The sequence below is a fragment of the Crassostrea angulata genome, chromosome 2 (assembly GCF_025612915.1).
Source record: "Crassostrea angulata isolate pt1a10 chromosome 2, ASM2561291v2, whole genome shotgun sequence".
NCBI classification, from domain to species: Eukaryota; Metazoa; Mollusca; class Bivalvia; order Ostreida; family Ostreidae; genus Magallana; species Magallana angulata.
Window position 1 is genome coordinate 54,776,245 of NC_069112.1, and position 26,330 is coordinate 54,802,574.

Below are 26,330 nucleotides of genomic sequence, written 5' to 3' on the forward strand. Positions count from 1 at the left end.
AAAAACTTAAAGTAGTCATGTTGTATATTTTATTTGATATATCGGAAAGGACAATACTTTAACCGATTTAGAATTTTCAAATTTTACAATATTTAGCCAAAAAACAGCTTTAAGAAATATTTGATGAGGTAAAAATTGTAAAACCTAGCTCCAGCGGAATTCGAACTCATGACTAACAGATTTGTAGTAAGCCCTACTTATACATGTACAAGTACACTTGGTTTTATTGTTTATTTCGATAAACAATACGTCACAGCATGGAAGTGTCCCATACACCTTAAGGTGGGTCCCCACTGGAGTGACGTCATCGGTGATAGTTCTGTATACACTGTATTGAAAAAATGTAATAATCATTACTGATTAAGCACAGAGTTATTGTATGTGTATTGAGTAAAAAGTTATTCAGTAGCAAAATAATGTGTAATTATTCTGCATGTATAGAAGGTTTTGATGTTTTACTATACTTAATCTATTGAATGTGTACATGCAGGTATTATGTAACGTACTTTGCCCCCCCCCCCCCCTCCCCCCGGTCCCCCGATGCCCGACCTATTTGATCTCCTTATAATATTCAAAGAATGATTCCATATATAACTTATATTCATATGATTTTCAACATTTATACGATTGAGTATTAAAATAATTATTGATGAACTGTATTGGACTATACATTATAAAAACGATTCGTGGTGTTATCACTGACAGAACACTCGAAAATGTAAAAATAAAGTAATACATTTCATGCGCGAATAGAGGGGGAGGGAGGTCGGGGGGGGGGGGGGGGGGGTCCGGTCCCTCCCCCTGGAAAATTTAAAATTCTTAAATTAAAACACTAGATTGACCCGAAGATACCTCGGACCCCCCCCCCCCTCCCCCCGGCAGACTAAGATATCCCTCGCTCAGGCACCCCTCTGGAAACATTTTCTGTATCTACCTATGCATTTTATTCACGATAATTTAATAATTTCATTTCATAACTTCGGGATGTTTCTTACAACATGTTAAAGGTTACACTTATAATCAAATACTAGTATAGCTAATTTCTTTGTAGGATAGCACATCAGCGTGTTGTGTTATATATAAACACTGCTCTCTCACTCTCTCACTCTCTCTCTCTCTCTCTCTCTGAGAGAATCTTTCTTCTGTTGATATTAACAAATTAAAGGGACTTTGACACGATTTTAGAACAAAATTTTTATTTCTATTTTTTATATATAAGATGGTTTACATGCACATTTTGAATGATTGACCAAAATTTGAATGTTAGAATTTAAAAGTTATAAGGGAGATACAGAGGTAAGAACTCATTGTTATGTAAACAACGCTCGAGTCTTATATTTGTTTACAAATAATGTAAAGTATGGAATTGCCATTTCTTTTACATAATAACTCGTGGGAAACAAGGCAAACCTTTTCAACGTGTTTATAAAATATATATAATCAATAGAAGAAGCAACATTTGATTGAAAATTATACCAATAAAACACATATTTAAACAATAACAAGGCTAGAGCTTTGTTTACAAAACAAAGAATTCCAAACTCTGTATCGTGTTTGTAACTCAATATCTGACTTTCAAATTTTGACAAAACATTAAAAATACCCATATTAAGACCGCGGAACATTAAATGGCAAGATTGGAAATATACAGCTCACGTCAATTTTACCTGCTGCAGTCAAAACATTTGAAATGGGCGGGAAAAAAATTTACGCGGACGTATGAGAAAACATTAGATTTGAAACTATTGTTATAGGAATTGTATTTTCAATCCACCTCAGCATTTCTAGCTTGCTATATAAGTTAAAGCTATCGAAAAAAATTATTTTGTGCTAGCAAAGCGGTTAAAAACATTTTACAGTGTATTTCATCAATAAGTATATTATCAGCAAATACGAAAAGACCCAAATAGAGACTTGTACGCAAGGCAAAGCATTGTTCGATGACTTCAGAGAATCAGTCGTCACAAGTCTGAAATCAAGTGGGCCATTGTCGAAATGGGGTTTATTCTCAATAAATAAATTTGTAAAACATTTGGTTGTGTGTAGAAATATGGTGGTATTATAAAACTCTCTTGTCTTTAATTGTTATATCTGTACAATGAAATGAATAATGAAATTCATCTCCTATCTCAATACAGTTACATATGGTACAGATACAGTTTTCACGAGGTATATCATACCATATATATCTCGTTTTATAGGCAATTTAGCCGCCAATTCAGACGCGTCAATTTGTCCCCCGCCCATTTCAAATGTTTTGATTGTAACAGGTGAAATATTGACGTATGCTGTATATTTTCAATCTTACCAGTTAATGTCCCGCAGTCTTATCCATTTTAAACATTAAAAATGGGAAAATAAATTTAAAATTTTGAGCTCAAACCGTGGTCAAGTCCCTTTGATAGTAGGCCCTAAAAGTTTGACAATGTTTCGCGTTTGTCAATCAGTATGTTACATATATAAAGAACAGCCAATTCTTCCGTAAATGAACGGCCTCTGCAACTTTTTGGATGTTTGAGGTCAGACCGCGCGGTATACTTTCTCACTTTCTCTCGGCCAGTTTTGTTACGACTTACTCAAGTTTTCATCGGCCACAAATAATCAATGCATATCATAATGCTTACATTAATATAATATGTTTTATGAGCCTCTAAAAACAATTGAAGCCAATAGAATTGTACTGGAACAAAGTCTATTTCAAAATTAATTGTGTCTGTATGATAAGGCCATTCCAAATTTTTTCTATGTTTAACGTCCACCCGTAAAAGTCTAAAACCTATATATCTTTCTATAAAAAACAACAAAAAAAAAAAAAACAACAAAAAAAAAACAACCCACAAATCGACAGAAAAACGCAAATCATTTGGTGTATCAATAAAATTTATCATCATTTGAGCACTTCCTTTACGTCGTCGAAGCAAAAAATATATAAACCAAAAAATCGCAATCTATGGCATATATGGCAAACAAAGCAAATTTTAATTCCTGCATGGTATATTTATTGATTTTAAAAGATGAAGAGTATATGTACAATTTTTGGGTACACATACATATACGCGATTTTTTCGAAATGTTCTTGATTCTAAACTAATCCGCCGGCGGAAACATGGAAATCACTTGAAATGTCCTCATTAAAACACTTTGAAATAGAGAATCGGTAATGCTGAATTTCGCAATCGGGGTAGGGGGGCCAAACAGCAACAGGAAACCATTTCCCATTTTCCCGAATCTTTCACGCTTTTTTATACTGTATAACTGCATGTTTACATTTTTTTTCTTCTTTAATTAGTTATTGACAGAGTGCAAAATACACGGATGTACATGCAATTTAGAAAATATCGAATTAATTGTTGTGAAAAGCAAAAATAATTTTAAAAAAATATATCATTTTAGCTACACTATTGATAAATTGGAAAAACTTAATATGCCGAAATGACAGCCTAAGGCTATGACATGAACACATTACTCCGTATCTGAAATGAAGCCCCCCCCCCCTTTCCATGCATCTACTCATACAAAAAGTAACCCAGCCTCAAATGACATTTAATACTAAGCATGCGCGGATCTAGAGGGGAGGGGTTGGGGTCCCCCCCCCAATCCTTGGACAATTTTGACGGACCCGGTACTGGACCAACCCTCCTATGCTTACATGTACTATACATGTATATGCGTTTTGCAAAAATAAACTAAATTGTTTTACAAATGAAACATAAAAACTACGATGTCTCGTATTTGTTTCGTGTAAAGTTGTGAACACATGGATTTCAGTCATGCAATATTTTTTTTTTACACAAATGCGCGAATAAGAAGTGCATGAATATAATATTATATAAAATTATAGTCAATGCATACGCGCATATATATCGCGCATATATTTTTCCTGTCATGCATATGATGTCGTGTCCAAGCAAATAGCATCGTTATTGAAAGTGTGTGTGTGTATGCGGGGGGGGGGGGGGGGGGGGGGGACTCATTCAATCCAAAAAATCTTGACAAGTATACAAAAAAAAAAAAAACCACTTCAGGAATTTTGCAAATTGCTAACATCCTAATCTGTTGGAGAAGGAATTATATACCTATATCACTTTGATTTCACAGTTAATTTCCTTATTTTCACTTCATCGTTTTTTCTTCATATACTTCCAAAGCAGTGAAAGGAGGGGGGGGGGGGTCCTCAAAGATAATTCAGTTCATAAGTTAAGTAAATAAGTTTATAAGAAGAATGTTTGTTGTGAATCCTGTGATGCCATGTGCATGGTGTCCAATATTACACCAAACTCTCATTTGTGCCTTAATATATCAAATAAAGTCCAATGGTTATTTTGTACTCTTTAATATTTATACTTGCACTTGCATGGATTTCATCATTCAAGTTAATAACTTAGCGTGCGTAGTTTGAATTGGTCAACTTACGGAACTCACAAGGCCCGTGAACTTTTTACATATCTGCTATTTGTTTGTTTGCTTTTTAAAAATTATTTTTCACGAAATTAATAATTTTAAAAAGTTTATAATTAAGAGTTCATATACCATATATCCAGTATTCGAAGTTTCATATTCCCACTATAAAAGGTTAAATAATTAAAATAGATTTTGGTTAAATTCTAAAATTTATGCACATGTTCGAACCATATCTATTTTCCTTATTTTTTTCGATTATCATGGCATTTATTTCTCGCATTATTCCAAAGCCAATCCACAGACTATATAGAAAGAACACTTTAAGATTTGCTGATGGTATTATTTATAAATAATATTGATATAATTATATCACATTTTGATAGCCTTCTCAGCGGTCACGGTGAATTTACCAATGATTGTCATAAATTTAAATTTTTCTTCCTTTGAATTTTCGTGTCTTTTCAAAATCAATACACATTTTTTTTTTAATTAAAATAATTATAATTATAGATTTTTTCCTCTGTTTTTCATACAGGTTTCGTGTAGGCTAAATATAAATTCACAGCATGATTAGAAATATCAAACCAAAAAAAATATTACGAACAATTTCTTTAAAAATATGAATTCTCGCGCTTATTCATATTTTTTCTCCATAATGCAACCGACGAAGCATCTGCAAATCCTGCATTTCTGAATGAAACTTGCTAATTTCGTATGCAATCTGAATGGCTGTTCCGATTGGCTGTTCCGTCAATTGGACACGGCCGCGGACCGTCGCCGATGTGTACCAGTATTTGCCGTCAATTAAATCTCCCGACCTGAGTTGTACACGAATAGTGTCCCGAATTTTCCTTCCATCGAGTGCAATTAAAAGGACTCTTATTTTTTGTTAATTAGATGCAACCGGGCTAGCAGGTGTGCGGGAGCAGTCGATTGGCCATTGCAAGCGTCGAGTTCTTCGGAACATCAGCACCACACCCTAAGATAGATTTCACGTCGAGGCCGAATATTGTTATTAACACAGGCTATATATCGCTTTGGACGCCATTAAATTGAGTGGTTGAATTTGGGAAATATAAGCCCCATGAGTGGGTGAATTTTACGCGGCGTAAGTCTCCCCCCATCGCTACCCCTAACGCTGGGTCTTGAGCGTTTTTAGTCGACGAAGATAGAATTTTATCGGGGGACTCCAGCGATCGTCAATGCGAAAAAATGGCATGCTGTCTGAGCGACGAAGCCAAGGAACAACGCCGAATTAACGAGCAAATCGAGAGGGAAATTCGGCGAGACAAAAGGAACCAGCGAAGGGAGCTCAAACTTCTCTTGCTAGGTAAGGAGCGACATTTTTCCCCGGTCATACACGGCAATGAAAGTGATGACTTTAGATGCTGATCCCGAACCCCGCCGCCATTTTGAATAATTAAGGTCTTGATTCACACGAAAATAAACCGGGTTTTCGTCATTTATACATCAAGATAGCATTTGTAAACGGTGTAATTTTGTTGAAAAAAGCTCACAAGTATTCTTTAATAGAATTTGAGTCCCGGTGAATGAAAATTCCGCCCCAAATCTCGTGAAAATTGGTGATGAATGTTTGATGCTTTTTTGGCGTTAAAGCATCTCGCACCATTGTAAACTTTGCACGTTTTGTTTGGCGCATGGGTTGGGCTACCACGTAGGGATGTACCCAGAACTTTTATGTGTTCTTTCAGTGGTGTACTTTAGACGCAATTTGGCCTGCGACAGCATCGAAGCCGCTCGAAAATGATAACCTTAGCATCAATGTTCGACGCCATTTTGAATAATTAAGTTTTTGATCACAATGTATATAGAGAATGCATACACGACCTGAAGTCTGTATGTCTGAGCTGTGTGTAGCACACCTGAGACTGTCTCATCACGGGTGTTGCAATACATAGCAAGGTATCCAGGCTGTCGAATTGGGTCAGTTGACCTAATTTAGAAGGCAAAAATGTACACGCCATTTTGATAATATTTAGTTAAAACCAAATTCCCTGTGAAAATAGCCTATTTTTAGTTTATCTCGAGAAACCGAAACCTAGACAAGTCACCTGATAATGTGGAAATTATTGAGTAACAATAGATTGCATGCATGTAACGACTTTGAAATGGGATGTTTACATGTACATAATGATGTGTGTGTTAAATACTCATTAATACTGTACAACGTATCTAATGACATGTTTTAGCTGAAACCATGTTCTTTGGAAAAGTACATGAATTTAATTTTACACTCAGTGTATTCGGTATAGAACAGATGATGACATTCAATAGCAAAATTTGATGGCAAAAATAAGTGTTGACAGACACATTAACTATTGCCGGTTTTGACAAGTTTGGCAGAGCGATGAAACTTTTGCAGTACAAATTTTAAAAATATCAAAACAATTGATGTTAATAGTATGTACGTCAATAGTGGACAAAACAATTTGTCAAACAATATGTGGTAAACTGTCAAACTTGTCCAGCAAGTTGTATATATCTTGAAAACATTAGACACACAAACTTATTTGCAGTTAAAAAGGTCTTGCACAAGTGATGATCTCTAGAAATGAAATGTTACGCGTCATTCCCCACCCTCTGCATCTTAACCCCCCCCCCCCCCCCCCCAAGATCAGGGGACTTTTCCCCATCATTAGATGTTAGAGGATAACCCTGAATCTTGGAATATTTTTAAAATGAAAGAGTGCAAGTCTAGAGTAAAAAGCCATCCTCATTTCTTGTATATAAATGTATGTTGTATTTCTATATATACTGTAAAGATATTATATTTGGTGTCTTCGATATTTGGCGGAAATTAGTTTTTGGACAAGTTTGGTGTGGATTTGGATTAGCGTATTCCTGATTGGGACTATTCTATATGTTCCTGAATGGGACTATTCTTATACATATATGCATACTTTTTGCATAGGCATTTAGCAATGAACTTTATTAAGCAGAAGCCGCATTACGCCAAAAGCGCTTAATAGAATCCACAGCCAAATGTATTACGTTAACAATATATGCTGATGATTTTTACCCATAGTTCACATTATATCGGTCAGTAAAAGTAAATTGCTTTGTGTGTACGCTTCTGTCATGATGTTTTGCTTGGAATCAATCTGTTCAACAACAGTCTTCAGTACTGCATGACATGCCTATATATAGATCAAGGAGTTTTTTTCTAGAGGGGTTCCACTCCTTCCCTTGCGTACTCCCCTCTCCTGTAAAAAATATTTGACAGTCCTTACCCAGTGACCAAAAGGTTAATGCAAGGTTGGACGGGGAGGGGTGGGGGCATCAGAGAGTTTTCTTCACCATTTGCCTAACAAGTACCAATATTCTAACAAAGTAACTGACCCCCCCCCCCCCCCCATAATCTTGTCATGGGATTCAAAAATAAATTAGGGGAAGGAGGGGGGTTGGTTCAAAATGAATGAATTTGAAATCACAATGGCATTGAATGAGAAAAAATTTCATTAGTTTTTTTGACTGAGATATACTAGATGCTGACTTCAGTTAGCATTTATCAGGAAAAGAAATTGAATACACAAGTAGATGGATGCAAGTACAGCGACCAAGAGTTAGGTTTCACTGAACAATATAATAGCATAGCAGCTGTCATCAAGGCTAGTTGATTCTAGGTAAAAACTTTTTTGGAGACAGAGATGCAACTGCAAATGAAACGGGAACAACTTGGTCTAACTCGACTATCACCTATAGCTCTTAGAAAAACTGTTGTATTCCATTAGTGGAAAGTATTTGACATTGTTTTAAAAACTGAATATTTTTTTTCCTTAAGACACAATTAAGGAGATTTCCTTTTGAGGAATGGGTGAGTCGGTAGAAGATTATAAGGAAGGAATCTAATGTTATCGTCTATATATCCTTGTGAATATTTCAATATCCCTGCGTCGTGCCAATTTTAAGAAGTTTTATTTTAAATGAATAATGTCACATTTTCACTTTTAACTTACTTGTTCCACCTGCTTTCCATTACTCCTTCCCATATAACTCTCCCCCCCCCTCCATTATTGTATAATGAATTTTGAGTTCATATAACCTAGAGAATTTTAATCTGCCTACTGCCTAGTGTTGACCATGATCTGTGCATGTTTTGCCTGTGACACAAGGATGAGCAGACATGCAAACAGCTGATTGAATGATGATGATGATAATGTGAGGGGCGATGTGAATTGTTGGTGCTTTGACGGAATTGCATGTTGTGTAATACCTGGGTGTAGCTAGGATCGTCACCTTACACTTGGTCTGAAGATCTTAGGAAATCTTTATGGATGCCTCCTTCTTGTCACACCTAATGTTGTAAGGATCTGTAGCATTTTCTCACAAACAAAATCTTCACAGGGCATTGGTCAAGGAAAAAAAATCAGGCACAACCCATGTTTACATAACAAAGAATAGTGTGCTCATGCAGCCTCGCACATTAAACTTAATGTGCAAATTTTAGTGGAACTTTCAGATGTCTTGGTTTAGCATTGTTATGTGTGTACAATAGTAGAATTGGGAGAAAAAATATGAAAATTTTTAGCTCAAAATGTATTTAGGTAATTTTCACGCAAAATGTTCAAGTGCTTTCATGAATGCTTTTGTAAAACTAAAAAGATTGCAGGTAGACCTAACTATGATTTCATTTATGAACACTTTATATTCATAAATGTACACGATATTGTACATATGTCAACATTCTGGAAGGCAGGACTCTAAACAGAAATGTCAGACCACAAAATACAAATGCGATCAATAATCACAATATGTACGAAAATCTTGATAGAAGTTTTCATTAAAAGAATTTTATAGTAGAATTTTTTCTTGAAACTTTTTATCTTAAATTCAAATTTATATAAAAAACCCCATAGAATTGGGCTTCAAAACCTTCAATCAAACATACATTTGGGTGTATTTCTTCAAAACATTCAATCAAATATACATTTGGGTGTATTTCTTCAAAACCTTCAATCAAACATACATTTGGGTGTATTTCTTCAAAACCTTCAATCAAACATACATTTGGGTGTGTATTTCTTCAAAACCTTCAATCAAACATACATTTGGGTGTGTATTTCTTCAAAACCTTCAATCAAACATACATTTGGGTGTATTTCTTAAAATTTTCACACAGTGATTCTCTGATGCAGAGCCACAAAGGCGCACAGGGCCAGTGCTTATCTGAAGTTTGCGTTTTTGTGCTAACTGCTAAGTTAATGAGAGGCATCTCCCCCTGAACAGGACACCAGTCCATCGCAGGTTAACCCTTAGCTAAAGCTGGTACCCACTTACAACTGGGTGGACTGACATAATGTAGATAAAATGCATTGTATAAAAACACACACAATCAGGGTTGTCTCTAAGACCCGGGAGGCGGGGAATTCCCCCACCTATAATGCCTTATTTACCCGGCTATTTTTGCATTTCAAACACAATGTAGCTATATGCAAGACCCCCAGACCCCCTTCTACTTTTTCATTTCCTCCTTCTACTTCAATTTTTAGAGACAACCCTGATAATATAAAGTGAACACAGCAGGGCTCAAACCAGCAACCTTTGGGTTACTAGCCTAACATGTGTTAGGCCACTGAGCCGTGTGCTCCTATTTTCACATAATATGATGATATAAATAAATAACTTGTGACCTCAGGTGAATTTACCTGAACCAGTGACCTCAGGTGATTTGACCCCAACTTGTGATCTTGGGTTTGTCAATTAACCTGGATTTGTGACCTCGCCAGCAGGTGTATAGATCTAAGGTGAGTTAATTAAATGAACCTCATCTCGCAATCACAGGTTAAATTACATAGGCAGTATCACCTTGTATTAACTCTCCGTATCAAAATTGATTTATTTATCTATGTCCCTCTCCATTGCTGTTGTCATCGTAAAAGGAAGTTTGTTTTTCTGTGATTTGGTAATTGGTGGGGGGGGGGGGGGTTCCACTGTCTTCAAGCTTGAATCCACGTTGTACCGGAACATGTTGAACATTCAAGGCCATTGATGTTCAAAGATTGTTACGTGTTCATTCAGCGCTTGAACACATACAATGCTTTAATTGTTGTTCAAGTGAAATAGTAAACACAAAAGTTGGTCCCGTTATTGACATAGACAAAGGCCTTTTAATGACAAAATTACTTAACTGTCTTATGATTGCTTGTAAAATTGTATTTTGTGGTCAGTTTTCACAAAGAGGATGGCTTGGGCATTGCCATAGATAGGCTATTTAAATCTCTTAGGGGCAGGGGGTGGCTCTATTTAGAAACATGTAGTTTATTCAGGAATAAATTCGAATTGGATAGATAGATTATTCAGGAATAATTTCAGATTGGATTAAACTCTTTCAAATTTGCTTGGTTCTTTACTAAATACATGTATTAATAGGTTTGCGATAAAAATTAGATCAAATTTTTTTAGTGAAACTGACCGATGGATTGTTGGCTATATTAAGTCCATGCAATCAAGCCACTTAAATTGTTTGTTTTTTCTAAGAAATATATATCTGCATGAAACAGTTTATCTGATGTTCTAGGTTTCTGTTAAAAGAAATGCAATGCTCAGGTTTGAATTATTTATGTTTGTCATTCCTTTTGAAAAATTGATGCATTTATAGTGATTACATGTTGATAAGAATACAAAATTAAGATATTAAGATTAAAAATAATGGTTACCATTCTTTCAACTTTCATGTTGAAAATTGTGTCATGTGAAGAAAGATAAACTAATTTAATGCATTGTTTGAAATGAAAGTTCGGCTGTGCCCTTGTTGTTACCACTTGAGTTTGTCATGACTGTTATCAGATTATATCATCAGTTTCTGTTAGCACTCTCTAATTCAAAACAGCTATCATATTCCTGTCCCTTGCCTTGTATGTTGGGTCGTCGCAGACGTGTACATGTGGAAATGCCATTACCGGTTTCCTGTACTAAATGATGGCAGTGATCACTAAGTAATTACTAAAGGTTCGAAAACGGAACCAAATGCAGTTCAGTATGCATAAGTCGTAGTAGAGGTCTGGAGTTATGTAGAATTCATGTACAGTATGTAAAAGTGTATTGGAGTTCAAGGTTTTCCATTAGATAGGGTCAGAGTTGGAACTCCCAATAATATTTTTTTGGCATTTTGATAAAGTGAGTCGTAGTAGAGGTCTGGAGTTATGTAGAATTCATGTACAGTATGTAAAAGTGTATTGGAGTTCAAGGTTTTCCATTAGATAGGGTCAGAGTTGGAACTCCCAATAATATTTTTTTGGCATTTTGATAAAGTGAGTCGTAGTAGAGGTCTCGAGTTATGTAGAATTCATGTACAGTATGTAAAAGTGTATTGGAGTTCAAGGTTTTCCATTAGATAGGGTCAGAGTTGGAACTCCCAATAATATTTTTTTGGCATTTTGATAAAGTGAGTCGTAGTAGAGGTCTCGAGTTATGTAGAATTCATGTACAGTATGTAAAAGTGTATTGGAGTTCAAGGTTTTCCATCGGATAGGGTCAAAGTTGGAACTCCCAATAATATTTTTTTGGCATTTTGATAAAGTAAGACTAAAATAGCAGTGTTGATAGATAGACTTCTCTCATGGTGTGTAAAAATTGATTTAATGTTAAGCTACGGTGTTGGTTAAGGTCAAAGTCGTAAAATTATAGTTCAAGGTTGGGACCCTTTTTATAAAATTATTTGACCTATTAGAGTTCATGCAGTTGTCTCTGTGTGTAATTCATCCCTATGTGAGCCTAGCACACCAGTTTTGCAATATTTGCAATGATATTGGACACATTCCTACAGTCTGTTTTATTTATTGGACACAGTTGGCAAATTATACCCAGGTGAGCCTGAAAACCGGACTGTTGGTACTGATCTGTTGGTTTTATGAGCCCCCCAATTATACAGTATGTTCAATGATACTGGACACCTTCATGCTGTGTGTTTTATTCACTGGACACTTCTGGACCCAGGCGAGCCTTATACACCCAGGGAACTTTTCACTTACAACTGGACACAGCTGGTGTAGTGACCTTTGACCTGTGATGTGACATCAGAGATGCTAGGAGCCGCTAGGGACTAATCCTTTCTGATAGGATTACGGGCGTAATTATCCGTGGATAGGAAACCGTGGTTACCCAGAGGATGTACTCCTGTGTGTAGGAATTGGACGGATCCGGTTTCTCCTGCCATGACAGCTGTGTGATTTGGAGGGCGGGGCTGCTAGTTCATTTTTTTTCGAATATGTGTGAAAAGTGAAGAAAAAAAAAAAGATGTGTAAACTGCTGAACTGTAGAAAGTCTTCTTAGTATTGATCTATGATTTACTTACAGTACATTGAGATTTGTATGCAGAAATGAATGGAATTTAGAAGCGGTTGATGCAGCTGGGGTTGAAAATTAAGCCATTGTCTTCGTAACTGGTCATCTGGACTTGAGATCCCATGAAAGAGGGGCAGACTTTTTTTTTTTGGTCATTGAAGGAGGTGAAAGGATATTTTTTTTTTCTCACTGGAAATAATAAAGCTTTATAAGCCTTTAATAGATCATGAGGTTATGGATCAAGATACCGGTACCAGAAAAGTAACAGCTATGGTTATTTAAAACATTCAAAAATTTTGCCCTTTTCCTTCAATATATGATTATAGGATATATGAAGACAAAAAAAGGTACATGTTAATTATCAGTCTTAATTTCTGAATTTGCTCATAGAATATAAAGGAAAAAAAAAAAACCAGAGTAAAAGTATAGAAAGTTTATAGAAAGTTTCCTCTTCTCTATGGACCATTGACCCAATTTGCAAAAGTCGGGAAAGCCCCTATATGCATTTACATTATGCCAGTACTTTAAGGATGTTTATTCCCTGGAACCCTCTGCGGCATAAGACAGTAGAGTAGTATTTATTTTAGTACTAGTAATACTTTGCACTGACTGGTACTAACTGTAGGCAAAATAATTAATTGGAACTAAGGTGATTATGGAAATACTTGTACTTAATTACATGAAGTCTCTGCTTCATACAGCACTTTCAGTGTAAAAAGGAAACCTGAATGAAATTACTGTGGAAAAGACAATTGCTTCAAAACATTCAATATGTGCTTTGAAATAAGTGTTCGAAAAGTTCAGGTGCATTCCTTTAGTAGATTTAACATTTTTTGACTTCGTAATCCTATGATTTTGAGAAATTCTCTATAACAAGTATGATGATTAAAAGAAAACTAATTCGCTTTCAGATCAATAAAATTTGATTCTATTTGTTTGGATTTGATTGATTCAACCCCAGTTGTGCTTTTGTGTCAACACTCAAGAAAGAGGACAGATAGTAATCCCCAGCCAGAGATGCAAAAGATTTAAACCCTATTGGATCCTCATACTTGCTACAATGATGACCAATAACTCATTATGACCTTGACCTTAAGTGAATTGATGAAGGTCAAGGTCACACAGATTTGTTTCATATCTGCTCCTGAAACTCTGTTGTCAAGAACATCTTTGTTCTCAAGAACAAGATGTTCACATTGTCAAAGTAATGTGAGTTTTTCAATGCTTGCTACAAAGATTCCCAAATAAGTTGACTTTGTATTTTTGCCATGACCTTGACCCCCAATGGTATTCATGATAAGTCAGGGTCACAAAACTTGTTAGGTTGTTAATTTGGTTGGTGGGAAGCCTCTCTCAATATGTTGGTTGATATTTTGGATCACAAGTTTTTGCCGTCATGACAGTGTTGTGTTATGTTGTTCGATTTCATGTATTCATAAACCATGTACACATTTAATGTATTGCTGGGTTTTCTTTCTGCTGGTGCAGATTTTTGTGTTTTGGTAACAGAACACACGTTGAAAGTTTTTAGCAATTTTTGATATTGTTGACTCATATTTCAAATATATACATATATTAAACACTGTTGTTTAAAATCAATTCTTTTCAATTTGGATGAATCTGTAAGGAAGCTGTTGGAAAAATCCCGTCCTAAGGCTTGAGGATTGGTTTTATTACAAATTTATTTTTTTGAAACATTTTGATAAAGTTAAATTTTTTGGGGCCCAAACTGAAATTAGCACTGAATTTAAGCATCAGGTAGAAAATCCAGTGATACAACTTGAAAATGACCTTAATGTTAAGGGTTTTTAAACATTTAATCAAAATTTTAAAAAAAATTATCGGTTGTAATTGCAGGAACTGGAGAAAGTGGCAAAAGCACCTTCATCAAGCAGATGAGAATTATCCATGGATCCGGATACTCGGATGCGGATAGGAGTGGCTTCATCAAAATCGTGTACCAGAATATCTTCATGGCTATGCAATCCATGATTAGGGCCATGGATACCCTCAATATACCATATAGTGATCCAGCCAACGAGGTCAGTTCTAGCGCGGACAACAGTAGTTATAGTAGATTCCCAAAATAAACGCGAGAAATTAATGTCTGCGTAAAATAGCAAGAAGCACATCGCGCTGAATTTAAAAATCTTGCTTTTATTTTTCGGACAAATGTAGAAATTGTATAAATGAAACTAGGCTAAGAATTTGGAGTTTGCGATTTTATATTGTCACGATTTGATGTAAACTTGTTGTTTCGCGGAATTATATACTCGTGTTTAATAAGGAATTTACAGTACACCATGATAACATTGATGTTCTCTTCCCAGTGAAATTTTCAGACAAAGAAACTATAAAAATGTATTTCTTTCTGGTTATAATTGACCGATTTAAAATGCACAAAGAAAAAGGATTTTTTTTCTGAACATGTACGTATTTGGAGGGAGTTTAAAGAAAACTCTTTTCAGCTCCTATTTAAGGTGATAACAAGCAGTGTAAAATGTTGAATTAATTCATGACGGAAAACATTGTTCATTTTTTATAGTCAAAACAAGCTTATTTCAAGACAATTTATTTTTATTTAAAACAATGTTGGATTATTTAAATCATACATGATTGTATGTAGAGACAACGCAAAATCATTGCATGACACATGTGATTAAATTTTTAAGACCGTTTAATCATGTTTTGTGTGTCTAGGAGAATTATCTACTGGCCCGACAAGCAGACTATGAGCCAATTTAAAATGTAAAAAAATTCAAAATTATTACATAATATATATGTGCTCTGTTTTTGTGTAGAATGTTGAATTTATTACATGTCTGTTAATTTAAAACACTGTGCTAAGTCTGCGTAAATTATTACATGTCTGTAAAAATGTTAGGTCTTCTAGTCTGACATGCAGACTACGAAACCATTTTATACTGTTGATTCTGTATTTTACGCAAATACTTTATTTCACTATTCCACCGCTTTGCAACAAATTGCAAGAATATAAAATCTAAGTGCCAAACTCAAAGTTTGGTTTGTTATCCCCTCGCGCAACTTGTTGCGAGGGGATATAGCCCCTTCCCCAATTTATACACCACCAAGCTTGGGGATTGGGATAAAATATATATGAATTCAAAGTTGTTTTAAGAAATAATTTGTGTCCTGTTTATTTTGATCTGACAAAGTTCCATGTATTTTCTGAAATATTGCATTCTCCCCTACAACAAGTCATGTCGCGAGGGGATGCTCCGCTTAGTAGTGCCCTTGCTTAGTTTACATTTGTCCAAAAAATAAAAGCGAGATTTTGTAATCCGCGAGATGTGTTTTTGACTTTTTCCGTTAATATTTATTCCTCGTTTTTAATAAGGAATCTACAGTATATTTTTTAGCTTCAAATTATTCAAAGACATACATGCTCCACATTAATAGATTTTTGAAACATTGCATGACTGTATATGTGGTCTGCGTTTTGTAGGAGAACAGTCTACTGGTCCGACAGGCCGACTACGAGACCATCACCACCTTTGACGAGCCCCACGTACATGCCATCAAGGCCCTGTGGGCGGATGAAGGCATCCAGGAGTGCTTTGACCGTAGGAGAGAATACCAATTAACAGATTCAGCTAAATAGTGAGTATTCAGTATCCGCATTCAAGAAGGCTTAATGGTCAGGGCCATTTCATGGGCTATATCTAGTTCCTTAAAAAGAAGAGTTCTGCCACTTTCAGATTACTGTAGAAGCAGAAATATTCATTGAGGATATAATTACGTTATTTTCGTTGGCAGTTTTTAGCAACGCAATTCAATCCATGACAAAATTTTCATCCAAGTATTTTTATGTACAGAATTGATACGTAATACATTTTAGAGATTACAATATGATGAAACTAAATCCCAACAAAATTTTTATTTGATTAAAAAACAACAAAATTTAAACTTAACAAATATGTGTTCTTCTACCGAATGTAAATCTTCTTAGAAGACTTCTGCATAAAGATATAGGAAAAGTTTTAAAGCTGAAATATGTTGAATTTTTTTTTTCTAAATAATAGCTTAAAGTTATTTTAAACCTAAATGAATTGTATTTTAAAAAATTGACCTAAATCTGATGGGCTTTTTGTTGACCACCCTGCAGTTTATTGTTTTAAGCAAAGTATAAAGTGCAGAATCATGGAGTTATTTTGTGATGGCTCATTTTTCGTGGATTTTGTGTGTCCTTTTCACCCATCGATTGACATCCTAAATGAGTAATGAAGCAAAGTAGTATTTCATTTATCAAGCAAATAATGCCCTGTACAAACCTGTACCTATAAAAAGTTATCAATCCATGAAAATTGGCCATAAAAATAACCACAATTCCTTGAGAACTTGAAATGACATTGATTGTGTAAACAATGTTTAATTTTTAGAAAATAAGGGTAATAAGTTACTGATATAATTTATTTCTCTGTGATCTAAAGAAGAATCGGATTATGTTCAGCAGAAATTTTTGGGAGCAGTTGATTTTAATCAACTCTCCTATGCAGTTACTCAGACAAACCGAAAGTGAAACAGTGTTTGGACCTCAGCACAAATCATCACCGCTGACAAGACTTAGTACTTGAAAATAATCGATAAATTTAATGTACTGTGTGCTGAAGCATTGTTTTTCAAGGAAACTTATTTATGAATACCTTGAAAATAGTCAGATTTTAAATGGTACGAACAATTTAAATATTTTTTGTAGTCATATGTTTTCTTTCAAAATCAACTCCCGTCAGTTCTTCAGTACTTTGATTCATTTTTATCAGAATGAGAAATCATATTCCATTAATTTGAATCAAGGAAATGTTTAAAAGCTCCAAATTTTTTGTCTTGTATATGTTTAGATAATGTTAAGGTTTTGGTTGGAGATGTGAAGTTGTTGCTGACAATTCATGTATTTATTAACAATTTGGTTTCTTTTTTCTGTCTACAGTTATCTAGATGATGTTGATCGTATCGCAAATCCGAATTACCTACCCACGTTACAGGACATACTGAGAGTAAGAGTACCCACAACGGGAATTATAGAATATCCCTTTGATTTGGATAGTATCATCTTCAGGTGAGGGATAGTGTTTGGTTCAGTGTCTTATTCATTTGGATAATATATAAGGAATAAGGAATCATTCTTTGAGTATTATGAGGTGATAATTTCGGCGGGGCGTGATCAAATCCAATTCAATTCAGATTTGATCACGCCCGACCAAAATTATCACCTCATAATATTCAAAGAATGATTCCTTATTACTTATATTTATACAATTTTAAACCATCGTACGATTAAATGTTTAAATATGAATAAGCAAACCCAGCTGGCGCCTCATTTTGGCTTTATGAGTTAAATAGTACAAAATCGATACGTAGTGTTATCACAGGCAAAGACTCTGGAAAATGTAAATATATTCAGGTAAAGGTGAATGTCAGAACAGTGTAGGTCTGATTTATCGTCACAGAAGGACATTTGTTAAAGTAGTATGTGTTGAATCCATCTATGAAATGAGTATCCATTGCAATATATATATAGATCCAAAAAGAAATTATTTTCTAGACACATATAATGATGTTTTAACTCGCATACATTTTTAATGGAATAGACTGAAAGGTGCAGACTTTATCCCTTCTTTGTATTCCAATACCCAATATCCTTGATTTGAATTTCTTACCTCTTTTCTAAAAAATAAGTAGCATTTGATCCGAGTTCAAAGAAAATTAAAACTTACTATACTGTTTTAAAACTGTTTCCCATGTAAGATGTCTGAATCCATTCAGGCCTTTGATTTTACGTGGTTTTGTACCCTGTGTTACAGAATGGTGGACGTGGGGGGTCAGAGGTCAGAGCGAAGGAAGTGGATCCACTGTTTTGAGAATGTGACGTCCATCATGTTTCTGGTGGCCTTGAGCGAGTACGACCAAGTGCTAGTGGAGTCCGACAATGAGGTGAGCACACTGAGCGGTTCAGCAGTGCGAACTATGAACAAAGTGGTTGCTGGTTCAAGTATTTAGTGAACACGAGCAAAGACCAATAATTTTCACGGGGGGTTTGACATTTGGTTTGATCCTTGATGTCACTGGTTTAAATGTTGCCACTTAAAAAAGTGGTTTAAAAAGTTAACCTTGCTGTCAGTGATCGAAATCTAGCTGGCTATTTTAAAAAAGTGGAAGATTAAGAGTATCTGAATTTGTTTAATGTCATAGATGGTCATGTTATTCATCCAAAAACTCTGAATGATTTCCATTTTTGTTATGGAGGCTCCATATTAGGTTTTAGTTAAAAGTTGGAACTAATAAGATTTGGTTGAAAACTATTTGATAAAAACTTTTGTCTATTTTTAGAACCGTATAACTTTTGTCTATTTTTAGAACCGTATAACCTTTGTTTATTTTTAGAACCATATAACTTTTGTCTATTTTTAGAACCGTATAACTTTTGTCTATTTTTGGAACCGTATAACCTTTGTCTATTTTTAGAACCGTATAACTTTTGTCTATTTTTAGAACCGTATAACTTTTGTCTATTTTTAGAACCGTATGGAGGAGTCCAAGGCCCTCTTCCGGATGATCATCACGTATCCATGGTTCCAGAATTCCTCAGTTATCCTATTTCTTAACAAAAAAGACTTACTAGAGGAGAAAATCATGTTATCACACCTGGTCGATTACTTCCCGGAATTTGATGGTAAGTCGGCCATGTTGCCCAAAGTTTTGGTATACAAGTCTTTTTACGATAACTACAGAATTGTTCTCGTTGCGAGTTATAATCCGAAGTTTTTGGTGTAGTAGTGTGTGGTTTAGTCAGGGCTGCGTTCAAGATCGTAGCTGCTACGTATGGCTATGTAGTTGAACGGTAAGCTAGCCTAGCCGCTACGTAGATATTCGTAGCCTAAATATTTTATGCTAAGCATCGAATTCAAGATGGCCACCTTAGTTACTTGTTTGTAACAAACATGAAATCTATTTCTGTAGTGGTATTTTATTCTTCCTTTAAGTGAAAATGAATTTTTATATGTATATTTCCGCTTGAAATTAACAAATTACGTCGATGTAATTAGTCTTTTGTTGAATATGCTCAACTTCAAATCTGAGACCTAGCGGCTAACCTAGCAGTCCGTTCAATAGACCTAGATATCTATGACCTAGCGGCTAGGTTAGCTGCTACGATCTTGAACGCAGCCCAGGTGTACGGCATTTCCACTAGCTCTGGCCTGCAAGTTAACCTTTTAGCAGGCATGCCAGAGGACTGAGTTTAAACCCAAGCAGAGGCAAAAAGTAAGTGTCTCTGTTAAATCAGTACAAGTGTTTTTACGATAACTCTATACTGTTCTTAAGCAAGGCAAATTTATATAGCTTACGTTGGCAGACGATTAGTAGACCTGCAGTAATTACATCAATATTCGCTGAATTCCAATTTTCTTGGATTTTGTCATTGATCCAGGAAACTAGATGTTTTTAAAAGCAGTGCCGTGAATTTCCATATTGTTGAACCTGTAATTTACAATAGATACACAAGAACTGATGTCTATGAAAATTAATGAAACCAAGTTACTGTGGGATAATGAGAATTCATGGTGGTTCAATTTTCTTGGTTTTTGTTGATAGCCCTCCTCCATGAATTTACATCTTTGACTAAAACAAATTCAGAAAGAGTTATGTTTCTTACTGAACCTGAAAACCGAAGCATCCACAAATTTACATCTCGACCATTATGCGTAAAATCCACTATCAACGAAAATTGGCCCTCATGAATATAAATGATTCCAAAGTATATTAAACATTTGCTGTATTGTCATATTTTTAAAAGATTCGTAATGCAATTGTCTTGAAAGAGTTGTTGGTTATTCCATCAATAAATTTATTGATTTCTACCCAAAAGTTAATGATTTTAAGAAAAGAAAGACTGAAAGAAATGTGCAACAGGAGGCACCCTAAAAACATTGATCAAAGGGAAATAACTCTATTAACTTTTCCAGCCGTACATTTATGGGACAGTGGTAATGTGATATTTTTATACAATGTTATTTGTTATTTAAAGACGGTACTGGAGTCTGACACTTTAACTTACAGGTGCAAAGAAAGACGCCCAAGCTGCTCGAGAATTTATACTGCGGATGTTTGTGGATCTAAATCCAGACCCTGACAAAATTATTTATTCTCACTTCACCTGTGCGACAGGTAAGATAGTTCAATGCTCAAAACATTTACAGGAAATCATTTTATTTCTTGAAGATGCAAGGTCTGGTCTATCTTTCTTTTTCCAATGAAGGTTTAAATATTTTTTTGTTTACATGTTAAGAGAAATCCTGTTATATTTTATGGGATTGTTAGTAAGAATTATTTATGTTATCTGTGACATCTAAAATTTTAGTCTTTCATAATGTTGAAAGTTTTTTTCTGACACATTTAAAAAAAAGTCTCTGCAAGACCTTCCCTTTTTTTTGGGAGGGGGGGGGGGGTGGTCATGAAATTCTTGCACAGATGAATTTTATTTATGTTCCTCTACAGATAGTCAGATATAGTCAAGATTGACCCCCCCAGAAAAAGAAACGTTTTTATCGCTGCTTAAAAGATCAAATTGTATATCAGACTCGGGGAAATATCCGCTTTGATATGATTGAGTAATTTTGTTGATGTTTTATTTTTCAGACACAGATAATATCCGCTTTGTGTTTGCTGCAGTCAAGGATACCATCTTACAGCTTAACTTAAAAGAATACAACCTTGTGTGATTACTGTGTGGATGCACGTCATGTAAACAAAAACAAAAAAACCTGGAGGTCGAAAGGTTAACTGACGCTTCGATCTCAATAGGTCAAGGTCATTTTTCACTTTGACCCTGGTCAATTTTGACTGACCATACACACATACACACACACAAAAAAAATAAACCTTGAAAAGTGTCCTTGTACATGAGAAAAAAAAAACTTTTGAAAAAAAAAATTTACAAAAAAAAAGGAACAAATGAACTTGCAGTGTTTTCTCATGGTGCGATGCACAGCCAGTGAGTGGATTAAGAGGAGCCTGAGAATTTTTTTATATATATTATATATACATCTATATATATATGAATATATCTTCATCATCTCGCGATAGGCAGTGTTGGGGATCCATTTCAAAGCCGCAAACAGCCGATTTTTTTTTTAGCCCCCTTCCTTGCATTTTTTTCAACGGGTTTTTTTTTTTTTTGGCCCAGCCCCCTTTTTTTATTTTTCTGTGTTACAACACCGTAATTCTTTTTAATTCCCCCCCTGATGACCAGCTAATGGCAGAGGACGTTGAAGATGTTGTTGCATTCAGATGGGCATTCGATTGAGAAAAATATACCGACAGATTCAGAAGAGGATTTGGGGAATTCTTTTCCTTCTCTTATTTTTTTTTTTTTTATACGCAAATGTGTTGTGAAATTAAAAACTGGTCCAAATCAGGAAAAACACACACACACACAGAAATAAAAAAGGCAAGAAACAACCTGTTTTTCAAAGAGGCTGTGAAAGTTGGAGAGATTTCTATCGATATAGGAACGGAAGTGAGAGAAACTAACACACCATCAGAAGCACCAGTTATGTCTGTTTTCATATCCTGCAACAGATGTGTTTGAAAATAACCCCCTCCCCCCTTCCCCTTCCCCATTTGACCCTCAACCCTTCTTCCAACTTTGTTTCCTCCCCCAAATCTCCCCCCCCCCCATTTTTTCATGCCCCCCCCCTGTGAACCCCTTTGTGGTGACTAAGAGACAAAACCAGTACTAAAATTGTGTGTTGTGGATGTGAACTCAATATTGTGGTGTAATTCTTGTAAAATTGCCAAGGGATTAAAAAAAAATTATACACATATACATATATATATAAATATATATAACTCAAGTTTAAATGTGTTTCTTACACTACAGTCTAGGAGGAGATCGGATCTGTGATTTATAATTTTTTTTCCCTAGGTCTAAATTGTTTTTTTTTTTTTTTTGTAATTGATTGACCATGGCCTAGGGGACATTATTGCTTCATATGATAGAGAGAAAGGCAAAGAGAGAGAAAGAGAGACTGATTTCTATGAATACAAATGTGCAGAGACGATATGCGTCCTTGTTTTTTGTTTATGAATGTTGTTTAGTTTTAATCTTATTCTGTGCATAATGAAAATCTGTATAATTTGAGGATTTATTCTGTTTGTGTGTGTTTATATCTAATGTTCATACAGCAAGGTTTAATATTTATATATATATTTTTTTTCTTTTCAAATCCATCTTGTGAATGATCTGAAAACCGAGAGCCCAATATGAAGGCACACTTAACTTCAGTTGAGTGTGTTTTGTAAATGTACATGTATAATTATTACTGATTAAAAGAACCTTAAGGCATCTTTAGAGTAATTATGTCAGCCTGTCACCTAGATACAAAGCAAGTTACTCCTCCGTGTTTTGAAATGTTCCCCCTAACAAGTCCACAAAGTTTTCTGGGGGAGGGGGGGGGGGGGGTGTTAGAGTTCAAAGTTGAAAGTATGCTACAGAGATATCAAAACAATTTCAAGTGAAGTTCTGGTTTTGAGTTTTATGGGAATGGAATTTTTTTTTGAAAAGGGGGGGGGGGGGTTGTAGACCCTTATAAAATGACTTTAATTGTAAATAGATGACAAACTGGGTCAGTAGAAAACATCTGGAAAATAAATATTATCTTATTTGTATGATTACATTGGATGCATATTTTTTTGTTGGTAAGATGCAATGCTATGTCCTTTAGTTATTTCAAAAGACTTCCAATCTTAACCGTAAAGAGAAAAAAAACCCCACTAAATAGTGCTAAGAAGTGTCTATAAGAAATTCGGCATGGGATTTGTTGAACTGATATATGATCTTGTATGTAGTGATCTACATTCCACCTTGAACTTGCCCAGATTTAGTAAATAATTGGATATAATTCAGATAGGGATTGATTTGTCGGTATCAATTATTGATTAAAAAATTTTGGATATCAGTCAGGGTTTTATTTCCATTGATTTGGCATGTCTTGAGTTTGAAACTTAATATGACTAAAATTTGGAACTCTTCAACATAGAAGGTAGAAACAGTCATCAGTATCCTGCTCTCTACTCTTAAAAAACAAAAAGATTGAAAATTTTATGTTGCATTTTTTCTCCAAAAGAAAACACTAATTATACCTTGTACCTTGTCAATAGTAGATTGTCATATTGCTCCCCTACCTCCCTCCAAAAATAAAATCTTGATATTAGGAAAAGGTTCACAAATCTCTACTGGAACAGCTTGTGCTAACTTGTTTCATTTGACATTTGATATTGATTACCATCTCTCTTACAAGTAGGTTTTTTTTTCTGACCAGTTTTGGGGGATGCTGGGGGAGGGGGAGGAGGTCTAGTTATTATAAATAAAAAAAATTGAGAATCTTTCATTTATAATGTGCAATATTGATTGTAGGAGAACGTCGCATGTCAATTTGTAATAGGCTTGATAACTTTTTTTTATTAGGCATCTACAATATTTATTTGTGCATTGTCATTTTTGTTCTGTCATATGAACACTATACTGTGTGTGCATGTTAATAATGAAAACAAAATGACTTGATTGAGGTTAAAGGTCAAAGGAGATTGAATGGCTTTAAACCTAAAGGTCATCTGTCTTATTTCATGGTCCAACAGAAAAAATGTATTCAAATACTGATAGAATTTAGAGTTTGTTAGACCCCAACATTTAAATTTTTTGTTTTCTCACTTGGGACTTGTGTATATATCGTTTTTTTGTACTCTTTTCATTGGTTGACACAAGTCACATGTATGACATGTGCTATTTTTACAACATTGGTCACATGGTGTATCGTGTGACTAAAGAATTCCCCCCTTTCTATATGATGATGATGATGATGATGATGATGATGACCCCTCTTTAATGTAGAATTTCTATGGTAGGAGTTTTTTTGAGTCTGTGTATCATATACTATAAATGTCTGTGGCATTTCATGGTTAATTTTTTAGGGGGGAAAAGACATTACATTGGCCCAATGATGAATTGATGATGTTTGATTGGGGGCTCTTATTATTTTTTTCCAACCATTTTTTTTTTTAGCTAAAAGCCAGGGGTGGCAAAAATTCTGTAATTGTGAGAGTGCTTATTTGTGGGGATGCCCTTGTATTTGTGAAACTAGAGAGATAGAGAGAAAGAGAGAGAGATACAGAAGATTTTAGGGGTGAAAGAGTGAGAGAGAGACTTAGGGGATGCGAACTAATGAGCAAGTGGTATGATATTTTTTTTCTGAGTATCGTCAAATGTAAACATATTCGCTGGGGTTCCGACATTTCATACAACACATCAAACGCCTGTCCATGTAGCCACAATGTATCAGTAGAAACAAACCTCTCATCGCAGGCCAGAGATATAGAAAGTCTTTCTTTTTTTGTTTTCTCTTCTGTATGTACCAATACATGAACCTGATTATAAAGGCAGTTTTTAAAATATATTTTCCACTGAAATTTGAAAAAGAAATTGGAAAAGGATTTTTTTTTTTACTTTTTTGAGGGGTGGGTTCATAACTTGTTCAAAATTCAATAGTTTTTTTAAAAATTTCATTTAACCTAAATAATTGATATCTTCAGATGAAACTGGGGTTCAAAGAAATGTTTTCCAAATTTTTTTGTTCAGTTTTCAAGAAATATTTGTTTTTGTATTAAATTGCAAAAATTAACACGAGACGGTAAACTAAAAATATGTAGTGATGACCCCCCTTCTGCATGCTAATAGATTTTATGCTTATTTTTATGGTGGAAAAAGGGTCGTGTTTTATATATATACATTATATATTTTAAGAAACTGCAGTCTTCTGTGTGTGACTGCATCCAGGCCGTAACTCTCTTCTGACAGGTTTCAAAACTTGTATATTACTATTCTCTAAACGTTTGAGAGACCCGGCGATTTTTTGGGGGCCCCAGAACTGAGGGGGGCCCTGGCAGTTAATTCGTCAGTCCATATTATTTATTGTCACCAGTCAAATAAAGCTTAAACTGTACGTTGACTGCGTTAGTGTTGTTTTTCTTCTCTTTGTCTGTTGTTGCCGATTCTGGATTAGGATGGTTGCCTTTTGGATTACAAGCCATATATACTAGTGGAAAAAAGAAACTGTGCATTATTTAATAAATGAAAAAACATTTAAAAATTACAATGAACAAATTTTATTTTTTGTAATACTGTTAACACATGTATTGGCAACAACATCTCATAACACATTAAGGTCAACGTCGAATAACATCAATTTCAGCACACTCGTTGACATTCTGTTGAACAAACAAGTCCCTGACTACACATGCAATGTGTGGCCTTGCGTTGTCTTGCTGCAGAATGATGTGATTTTGATGTCTGTATGAAGGGTATCACATGACGCTGAATAATTTCATCTCGACTTAATTTGCGATTCAATTCAACCGTTTTGCATCAAATCACAAGAAAATCAAATTGTGAATGCCAAATTTTTATCATTATCATTTATGATAGTTTCATTCAGTTTACATCTGTCCAAAAGATGAAAGTGAGATTTTTAAAATCCGGGACATGGTTATTTAAATTTCTTGCATTTAATAACAAATTTACAGTTACAGCAATATAATTATTGTCAGGGTAT

At 34.9% G+C, this 26,330-nt stretch overlaps 1 protein-coding gene across 1 annotated transcript; it reads left to right on the plus strand.

Annotated features, from left to right (window-relative positions):
* Nucleotides 1-5,159: 5,159 nt before the first annotated feature.
* Nucleotides 5,160-25,721, plus strand: LOC128171203 (guanine nucleotide-binding protein G(q) subunit alpha). The gene is made up of 8 exons (XM_052836938.1): nt 5,160-5,731; nt 14,563-14,747; nt 16,172-16,326; nt 17,654-17,782; nt 18,528-18,657; nt 19,243-19,396; nt 20,782-20,889; nt 21,361-25,721. Exons 1-8 carry the CDS (start codon nt 5,614-5,616, stop codon nt 21,441-21,443), a joined length of 1,062 nt encoding a protein of 353 aa, XP_052692898.1. The 5' UTR covers nt 5,160-5,613; the 3' UTR covers nt 21,444-25,721.
* Nucleotides 25,722-26,330: the final 609 nt, after the last annotated feature.